Source organism: Chinchilla lanigera, unplaced genomic scaffold (assembly GCF_000276665.1).
Source record: "Chinchilla lanigera isolate Chin_1 unplaced genomic scaffold, ChiLan1.0 scaffold00052, whole genome shotgun sequence".
Classification (NCBI taxonomy): domain Eukaryota; kingdom Metazoa; phylum Chordata; class Mammalia; order Rodentia; family Chinchillidae; genus Chinchilla; species Chinchilla lanigera.
Genome location: NW_004955453.1, coordinates 6,844,476 through 6,854,416, shown reverse-complemented (window position 1 = coordinate 6,854,416; position 9,941 = coordinate 6,844,476). Strand labels below are relative to the sequence as shown.

Genomic DNA, 9,941 nt, shown 5'->3' with positions numbered 1-9,941 from the left:
TACTTGACTTATGAGTATGCTGTCAAGTTCTATCCATTTTCCTATAAAAGCCTCTATTTTATCTTTCTTGATAGCTGAGTAGTACTCCATTGTATAAAAATACCACATTTTTAAAATCCATTCCTCAGTTGGTGGGCATTTGGGTTATTTCCAAGACTTAGCTATTACAAATTATGCTGCTTTAAACATGGGTGTACATACATCACTGTAGTATGATGGTTTAAATTTTGCTACTGAGCAATATTTCATTGTGTAAGTTTATCACATTTTGTTTACCTATTCACTAGATGATATTTAACTTATGTTTACTTTTTTGGCTCTTATGAATAGTGTGAGTTGTTATAAAGATTCCTGTCCCAGTTTTTGTGGGGATGTATTTTCATTCTCTTGGGTATATAGATGTGGAATGGCTGAGTCATATGGTAACTCTGGGATTGAACATTTAAGGAATTGTCAAATTGTTTTTCAGAATGTCTTCATTGTTTTCCATTCTAAGTAAAAATGTGTGAGTGTTCCAATTTCTCCACATCACTTATTGTGTTTTTGATTATAGCCATCGAAGTGGGGATGAAATGGAATGACATGGTGGTTTCAATTTATATCTTCTTAATGACTAATGGCATCAAACATCTTTTGCTTTTGCATGTGCTTTTTGGACACTTAAGTGACTTTTTTTTTTTTTCCCGAGGAAATGTCTACTTAACATTTTGTTCATCTTTAAATTGGGGTATTTATTATTTAACTATAAGAGTTCTTATGTATTCTGGATACATCTAAAAGCACCTTATTAGATATATAATTTGCAAATCTTTCCTTGTTTTCTTGTCTTTTCACATTCTTAGTACTACCCCATGAGGCACAAAAGTTTGATATGGTCCAGTTTATTTATTTCCTGTTCTGTTACTTAGGCGTCTGTTATTTTATCTACAAAATCATTGTTTAGCCTAAGGTCGTGAAGAACGACTTTTCTGGTTTTCTCCAGTTTTAATTCATATTTACATCTGTGATCAATTTTGAGTAAATTTTTGTGTACGGTGTGAGGTAAGGGTTTAACTTTATTCTTTTTCATGAGACTACTAAGCAGTTCCAGCATCATTTGTTGAAAAAGCTTCTTCCTCCCACAGAAGGTTATTGTCAACCTAAGCAAAAATTAGTTGACCAAAGACATGGGGATTAATTTCTGGACTCTCTGGTTTATGCCATTGATCCTCACATATACACTTTTTCCAGTATTACATGTCTCGATCAGTGTATCTTTGTAGAGTTTTGGAGAGGAATTGCGAATCTTCCAACTTTTTTCTTTCTTTTCAAAATTGTTTTGGCTATTTAGGATCACTTAACATTTCATATGTATCTGAATATTGGTCTTTCTATTTTTACAAAGAAACCAGCTGAGACTTTAATAGGAATTGTGTTGAATTTGTAGGTTAGTTTAGGGAATGTGACCAATATAATATTAAATCTTCTAGTCCTTGAACATGGGATATCTTTCTAGTTATTTAGTTCTCCTTTAATTTTCAAACAATATTTTGTAGTTTTTAGTTACATTTTTACCTTTTGTTGTTATGTTTATAACTATTTTATTTTTTGATGCCATTGCAAAGGTAATTATTTTCTTAGTTTTTCTGAATTTTATTTTCAGAGTGTTCAGGACTGTACATAGACATATAATTGCTTTCAGTACAATGATCTTGAAATTTACATTTATTCTTTTTTTTCCCCCAATACCAGGGGTTGAACCCAAGGCTAGGCAAGCACTTTACTTCTGAGCCACATCCTCAGCCTTCTTTACTAGTTCTAATTGTTTAAAAATGAATATTTAGGATTTTTTTATACACAAACTCATATCATCTGTACATTTATATAGTTACTATTTCTTTCACAATCTGGATATCTTTCCTTCCTATGCTTCGTGCATAACAGCTCTTACTAGAACAACTAGTGCAATGTTAAATAGGAGTGGTAAAGGCAGATATCTGTCTTTTTCTTGGTCTCTGGGAGAAAACATTAAATCAACAATGAGTGTGTCATTAACTGTGGAATTTTCATAGATTACCTCTATCAGGTTGAGGAAGTCCTCTACTATTCCGAGTTTACTGAGTGTTTTTATCATAAAAAAGCATTGGATTTTTGCCCAAAGTTTTTTCACATGGTTTTATTCTGTTTTTATATTATACTGTATTTCTTAGAATAATTCCCGCATACTTATGGTATATTACCTTTTAAAAATTTGCCATTGGATTTAATTTGTCGATATTTTGTCGAGGGTTTTCATGTTTGTATTCATAAATTATATTGGTCTGTAGCTTTCTTTGTGATGCCTTTTTATTTTGATATTGTTATAATACCTTCCTCATGGAATGATTTGGAAAGTTTTTCCTCTTCTGTTTTTTTTGGAAAGGTTTGATGCCAGTTCTTTGAATGTTTGATAGAATTTACAGTGAAATAGTTTGGCTTAGGATTTTTTTGTGGAAAAAGTTTTAGTTACCAATGTAATATTTTTATTTGTCATGAATCTATTTGAATTTCTTACTTTCTTTTTGCATCATCTTTAATCATTTGTTTTTCTTCTAACTAATTTGTTGACACAGTTTTTCATAGCATTTCTTTAATATCAATAGTTGATATAATCTCTATCATTCTAGTGTTTTTCTTTCTTGGTTAGTATATAAAACTTGTTAGTTTTGTTGATTGTCACTTCTTGATTTAATTGATTTCCTCTATTGATTTGCTATTCTTATTTCATTTAATTTCAGTGTAGTCATCATTCTCTCTCTTTTGCCTGTATTTGCTATACTTTTTCCAGTTCTTTAAAGTAAACATTTATGTTATTGATTTGAGCTTACCCTTTTTTAAAAAATAGATGTTTGTAGCTATAATTTTCCCTTTGACCACTGCTTTTCCTGTATCCCACAACTTTTAGTATGTTGTATTTTTGTTTTTACTCATCTCAGAGTATTTTCTACTTTTTCCAGTGATTTCTTTTTCCACATGTTGATTACTTAGGAACAATATTAATTTTACAAACTTGTGAATTCCTTAAATTTCTTCTGTTACTGACTTCTGGTTTAATTTCATTGTAATTTGAAAACACTGTATTATTTCAATTCCTTTTAAATTTATTGAGATTTATTTTATGGTCTGTCATATGATTTAGCCTAGCATTTTCCATGTGTACTTGAGAAGAATGCTTATTCTATTGTTGTTGGATAGAATGTTCTATAGAAGTCTGTTAGCTCTAGTTGGTTTATAGTATTGTTCCCCATTTTCTTGTGAATCTTCTATCTAGCTCTTTTATTAGCCATTGAAAATGTGGTGTGGAAGTCTCAAAGTTGTATATTCCTCTCTTCAGTTCAGTAGTTTTTGCTTCATTTGTTTTGAAGTGTGATTGTTAGGTGTGTGTATGGTCATAATTCTTACATCTTTCAGGTGAGGGGATTGATCCTTTATAATTTTGAAAGTCTACCATTATTTGTAGAGCTTTTTTGTTTTTGTTTAAAATCTATTTTGTCTGGTATAGGTATAGGTGTAGCAACTTCAATTCTCTTTTATTTCCTGTTTTCATGGAATGTCATTTTTTGTTCTTTTACTTTCAACTTATTTGTAATAAGGGGACAGTTCTTATCACACCACTTAACATGAGGCATTCCAGATACACTAGTATCATTATCATTCTTAATTTCTTTCTGATTAACTATGGCTTTTCTGAAGTTCTGTATTGTTACATAAATACATCATCATAAAAATGAAAGGCAGGTAAGCATTATTTTCTAGGCTGCAATATTTCTTAGAGCCATAAACATGTAAAAATTTCTTAGAAGTGCTAACATCCAATCAAGATGAAGCTGAGGCTTTTTACCCAATTATTGGTATTGTTTTTCCATGAAAATTTGGAACTCTACTACCACACTGTGATATTACCTGAATTGAGTGCTGGTCTAGAAATCCAGGTCTTCTTTGTGCACTTTAAGCATCAAGTGCGATTATAAATTCTTACTCCAGTGTGCCTAGCATCCCTTCCCATCCTCCCCCTCCGTGCATGGCTCTGGAAAGGAAATAATCTGTAACATGAGGAGTGCTGGAATATTCTGGTCAGAAGCTGACCCTTAAACCACTGTTCCTCTATTTTCCCAGACAAAAGAGATTAAATTAGAACTGGATAGGAGCATTTCTGGGTCACGGGGTTGAACCACTTTTCATCTTTGTAAGTCCAAAGGATTTAACTGGATTCTCCCCTTTGTAGCCTTCTCTGCCAACATCCTGACCTTTATAGCTTCCCAACCTTATGGAGATTTTCCTGTATGTTTTCTTTATGACGACATGATAGGGCCGGTTTGTCAATGGGGAAAACCCCGAGTGAGAACACGCCTTCTTGTGTACATTCCCAAAACTTGGCTTAAATAGGACCATCCTGCGCTGCTGTGAGAGCAGAACAGCTCTCGCAGGGCACCGAGTACTCAGAACTGAGCAGACCTGTTCTTTGAGCTGAAAATGATGTGCGATAGCAAGCGTTTGTTCCTGGTTGCTTTGGTGTCGGTGCTTCTACTCTACTTCTGCAGCCAGTCACAAGGTAAGTGCTGCTCTTTCTGTGGCAGAGGAGGCAGGAACGGTTTTTACTTTTCCTCTAAGTCTTGAGCTCATGTGGTGTCCCTAAGGAACCGAAACCTTTTAGGAAGTATACAGGAGGGAGTGACGAAGATTGTCAGCTCTTTCAGGAGTGGAGAAGAGCAGGGTTACTGCTGCCAAGCAGGCTTCCTCTAGGTTGCCAGTCTCAACAGATCTGGGGAGTGGTGAGCTTTCTGAAGTCCCTGAACTTCAGGGCAGGGTCAAAGTGCTGTTTCTAGGAGTAATGAGAATTGCATGACTTTACTAGTACATAAGGTCCTGAAATGTGGGAAACACTTCCATTTCTTCAGCCTTTTCACTCCTCAGCTCAATAGTGTTAGTGAAGTTCAAAACATGTCCTTTAGAAACAGATTATGACACCTGACTTCACTATTCTTAACGGGCCTCAAGGATAGGGCTTGTTAACTTTGAGCTAACACTTATTCCTTAGTTTACGACAGGTTATAGTTTAACTCAGAGGAATGTCCAAGTATTGCTTTATTACTAAGGATACATCACGGAGGCTGGGGATTTAACTCAGCGGCACGGCACCTGCCCGGCAAGCTCGAGGTCATGAGTTCGATTCCTGATACTGGGAAAAAACAAAAACAAAAAAGAAAACCCAAAAAATACTAAGGATACATCACTTTTAGCAACAGGTACATGCTTGAAAATGCAAATGTTGAACTTGCATGAACAAAACTGAAAATGATCATTAAATAATATTGCAGTTGCAAAGTACATCAGCTGTAGCTCCTGAAAAAGCAGATTTTCCTTTGTAATCCTACCTTTTAATATTCAGAAAGGTAGTAGATTAAAACCTCCCTATTTACTAATTTTTAGAATTTGGAAGGTTTATCTATCGGGTTCTTATTTTTTCAAGTAACATGGGGAGAGGTGCTCATATTCTTGAGTGAGTATATGAACTGAAATAAACATCATCAGTTTGTATTTCTTACTAAAGATATTGTACTACTGAGAAGTCATGCATTTTTAAAACTGTGTTGTTGCACCCAAACTTCCCAGTACACCACTTTAAAAAAAAAAAGAACTGGAAACATGTTGAATTTGATCTCAAAGACGAGGACAGGTTTCAAAGAAATTAAAACTCTTCCATGAAAGAGACTCTTTAGCATATAAACTGGAGTCATTAGCTGCTTCACAGCTTGACACAGCTCTAGAATACCAATCACAGCAGCTCATTCCTGTGACTCAACACTTCCCATTTCTCTTTTAGCAGCAAGCAGCTTCGACTGTTGCCTCGGATATACACGACATGTGCTTAGCATCAAATATATTCGGAACTTCACAGAGCAGCTGGCCAGTGAAATCTGCGACATCAACGCTATCATGTAAGTTATTAGCTAAATATATGGGAATTTTATGTATAATTTTTTGGAGTATTATTTAGAAATAACCTACATGAGAAGATAGCTTGTTTGACTACTAAATAGCTACTACAAGGTTCCCTTTAAATAATACTGAAATAAAGCAAAAGCTTTATTGTTTGAAGAAAGCAATATAATAAGAGTGGAAATCACTTTCTAAGATGATCTTACAGGCTATTAAAATACTCTCAGGAATATACAGAAGGCATGTTTTGAAATGACCATCTTTTATCAAAAATGGTTGGAATTGTAAGTAAAATCTCAGGCTAATTATACTGTCACATATAGTATTCTCTACTTGCATTGAGTACTATACTTTAGAGTGATATGTTATTGATCAGATAAATAATTTATTTCTTATAAACCACTGCAGCAAAATTAAATAGCAATTCTGGGACTTTATGTTTCTGCCACTGTAAAATCATTTGTGACACTGCAGGTAAAGTCAAGGAAAATCGCCTTCATTATGCATCAAGATGTACTGTCAGCACTTTTGTTTTTGTTTTACTTCATTAGTTGAAAGGTTTAGTATGTAGAGCAATCAACTGGAACATGAAATTTCCATTGTGTATTCTGTGAGAAAGCATGTAAAACTTGTTAAATACATATCGTATTTTCTGACATTTCAGCTTTCACACACACAAGCGACTGTCTGTGTGCGCAGACCCCAAGAAGCCGTGGGTGAAAAAAATTATGCGCTTTCTCAGGTATGGATCGCTGACCGGTAGAGACAGACGCGTGTACAGAGTAGCGGGTCACAGGCTCGCTGGCATTGTTTGGCCTCAGTGATGTGGAATTTTTAAAGCCAGAATTTGGGTGGAACTATAAAAACAGAGGATGTAATTTTCTACTTACAAATCATCATCATTTCAATATATTGATTTTCATAGGATGTATTAGGTTCCTCTATACATTTGATAGGCACCAGTTGCTTGTTTCTTGTTGCAGAAATGTTTATTTATATAGTTTACAAAAACACCTGATGTTTAGTTGTTCATTGAAAACAAAAATAAACATTAAAGAGATCAGTGGTTCTGATTTACATTGATGATATAATTTTTTGGAGTTTCAGTGGGTAGCACCTAACATCAATGTGCCATAGATCTTGGGCTTGGAAACAGAACACAAGTGCTTAGATATCTTGGGCGAAGCCCATTCTGTCTAACCTCAGTCTCCTCGTGGACTCTGAGTTACTTTTCGTTTTGAGATGAGATTAAGGGAGCAACCCCTAGGTATCAAAGCTATTTCCCTAGTCCCGTCATCCTGCGTGGGCTTACACTTTTCCTCTTTTTCTCTTTATAGCCAAAAAGACAAGAAGTAAAAACACCTGCGCTCTCAGAATGAAATTGGACACAGCCCAAGAACAAAAGGACCTGATGGTGGTAGAAGTTTCACTAGCACATCATTTAGCACTGACTGATCTGATTCATGTCTCATTGGACTTGTCCAGTTGATGAAGTTGATTCATATTGCATCATAGTTTGCTTTGTTTAAGCATCATATTAAAGTCAAGCTCTATTTTATGTTAAGTTATTTACAGCTGTAGGTTTTTTTGTGTTTAGCTATTTATACTCATTTCTCATAAGCTATGGTTTAGTGGAAAGTATAACATTGTATTTGGAGAAATAGAATTATATGGGTCTTCTTGCAAGTAGTAAGCTATTTTTAAAAAATCTATTTGACTTTCCTTTGTGTATATAATTTTGTTTCCTAAGTTGTTGTGATTGCCTTATAAGAGAGAAGAATGATTATAGAAGGGTAATTACTAAAAATAAAAGAACCAAAAAGTTACTTGTCAACCGAGTTGTATATTATTTATTAAGATGTGTATTGGAAATATTTAAAGGTAAAGAAAATATAAACATTGTATGGAAAGTTGTATTCTTCCCCGGCTGTTCCCTCTATCTTTGCCCTCATGGCCTTGGACTTGAGTCCATATGAATTGTAATGGAAGTTGTTCTTTTAAAAGTCAAAACCATCCACATAGAAAAATAGAAAGATCCTGTATTTCAGATCCATAGCCTAGTGTTTATTGATATAAATTCTTAGAACACTTTGTGACTATAGGGAGCTATTTAGAAAATACCTGGAAAAGTCAATCAGTTCATCAGTCCAGAATGCTAGGAATGGTCATTTCAGCATGGAAGCATATCTCTTCTTTAACATCATCCTGAGTCATCTGTAAGGGGTTTCCCAAAGGAAAATCACTCTCGAAAAGTGCTTAGAAACTGCTTGATTCTCCGACAAGAGGGGAGACTTCAAACATGTAAAAGTTAGAAAGTTCTTAGTTACAAGGTGAGAGGACCTTGAACCAATGTAGTTACCATCACAGTGCTCATGTACCAGAGCTCACGGAGTCTTCAGCTCCAGCTGGTCTGCCTCAGTTTCAAAAGGATCTGAAGGTTCACTGAGGCAGGAATACTCAGAGTAAGATGCATGATCCAGATGCACAGGTCCATAAAGCAAGGCAGAAGTAGCTCATCCGATGAAGAGCAAGATAATAAGTGGTTCACTATGCCCCAGAGACACCTCTGTGCGCAGAAACAGTAAACCTGAGTCATCGGGGAGAGTATGCTCGACATCCTGTTTATTTATTCAGCAAACGTAAATTTAGTGTCTATTAAGTGCCAGGCAGGGTGCCAAGTGCTAGAGAGATTAAGTGACTTAAGATGTAAATTACTCATGGATAATGAGGGTTAAGCAATGTGTTGAAGGCGGAGGATCAGGGTTTAGAGTATTACAACACATGATGGTAAGCACTGTCATAAATGAAGTCATGGGTACCATTGGGCATCATTAGCAAGAATTTCCCAAAGAAAAGAATATTCACTCAACCATATTAACAGCCCATGTCCCATGCTCTTGATGCATATGGAAGGCAGTTTCACAAATTTCAGCTGATTCTTGAGCTGACGTACGAAGGAGCACTTGGAAATATCAGGGAGCATGGTTTAGTTGTCACAATATCTGAAGGTGGGGTACTACAGGCATTCAGTGGGCAGGAGCCAGGGGTGCTAAACCATCTGGTATACACAGGATTGTTCTGCACAGTGAAGAATTGTGCCATCCAAAATGGGGCTCACACCACTGTTGAACAATGAAGCAAATGTGTGCAAGGGGTGGAGGTTGGGTGGAGCAGCTGCAGAGGAAGTGAAACTGTCACCTCAACTCAGAATAACAGTTTGAGTTTGGACATAGAAAAGCGAAGTCATAGGAAAGGAGAAGAGTCAGAATGGGAAGCAGAAGAAGCAGAGGCAGCTGCAAGGAGTGGGATGAGAACTGACGCAATGGCAGCAGACCACAGTAGAAGGAAAGATGCAGCAGAGATGAGCTGCAAATTCTCATCCTGGACATCCTTGCTGCCCCCCCCCCCCACCAGACAGCCTTGTTTGGAACAGCACAGCCAGAGACAGGCATTACTAGAGGATGGCAGATTCTGCTGACTGCCAGGAATCGTCACCAAGTAACCCTTGTAGATTTAGACAAGTTTTGCCTGCTTTCTGAAAGTGTCTGAATCTTTTAGGACCAAGAGTGCTAACAACTACTGGGTGAGTTTTGGAGGCTGAAGTCTCCAGGGCAGAATGCCAGTTTATTAATCAGCAATAGAAGGATTGAAGTGTCAAACACATGGGCAAAGACACATGGTAGATGGGAAGACCAAACCTCTTGAAAAATCACATACAAGTCACAAAGCTCATCTGTTCAGCTTAGGGCCAGAGTACTGGGCCTCATTCTGCAACTTGAATATATAATGCATTTGTCTCATTGGACTAATCATGGGTTAGTGATGCTGCTTTCAGTTTGATTTATTTTTCTTTTCTTTTTTTTTTTTTTTATTTTAAGGATAAACGGAGGGAAACATTAACAGACATACAACATTTTACAACATATCACAAGCACAATACAGACAATACAGAGTTACAAACAAAGTGGTAGGGAATTAACAAT

At 36.0% G+C, this 9,941-nt stretch overlaps 1 protein-coding gene across 2 annotated transcripts; it reads left to right on the top strand.

The window, feature by feature from the left end:
- The first annotated feature begins 4,409 nt into the window (after nucleotides 1–4,409).
- On the top strand, nucleotides 4,410–7,792 carry Ccl20 (chemokine (C-C motif) ligand 20). 2 transcript variants are annotated; one of them, XM_013519756.1, is made up of 4 exons: nucleotides 4,410–4,570; nucleotides 5,846–5,957; nucleotides 6,623–6,700; nucleotides 7,296–7,792. In XM_013519756.1, exons 1-4 carry the CDS (start codon nucleotides 4,492–4,494, stop codon nucleotides 7,312–7,314), a joined length of 288 nt encoding a protein of 95 aa, XP_013375210.1. In that variant the 5' UTR covers nucleotides 4,410–4,491; the 3' UTR covers nucleotides 7,315–7,792. The 2 variants fall into 2 exon arrangements, with proteins under 2 accessions (XP_013375210.1, XP_005395498.1); XM_005395441.2 differs by having other exon boundaries at nucleotides 5,843–5,957.
- The last annotated feature ends 2,149 nt before the right edge of the window (nucleotides 7,793–9,941 follow it).

Bases quoted from the DNA above. Each gene is read 5' to 3' on its own strand.
- Ccl20 (XM_005395441.2), top strand. From the start codon at position 4,492: ATGATGTGCGATAGCAAGCGTTTGTTCCTGGTTGCTTTGGTGTCGGTG. The intron at 4,571-5,842 runs GTAAGTGCTGCT...TTTCTCTTTTAG, and splicing joins CTTCTGCAGCCAGTCACAAG to CAGCAAGCAGCTTCGACTGT. The intron at 5,958-6,622 runs GTAAGTTATTAG...CTGACATTTCAG, and splicing joins TGCGACATCAACGCTATCAT to CTTTCACACACACAAGCGAC.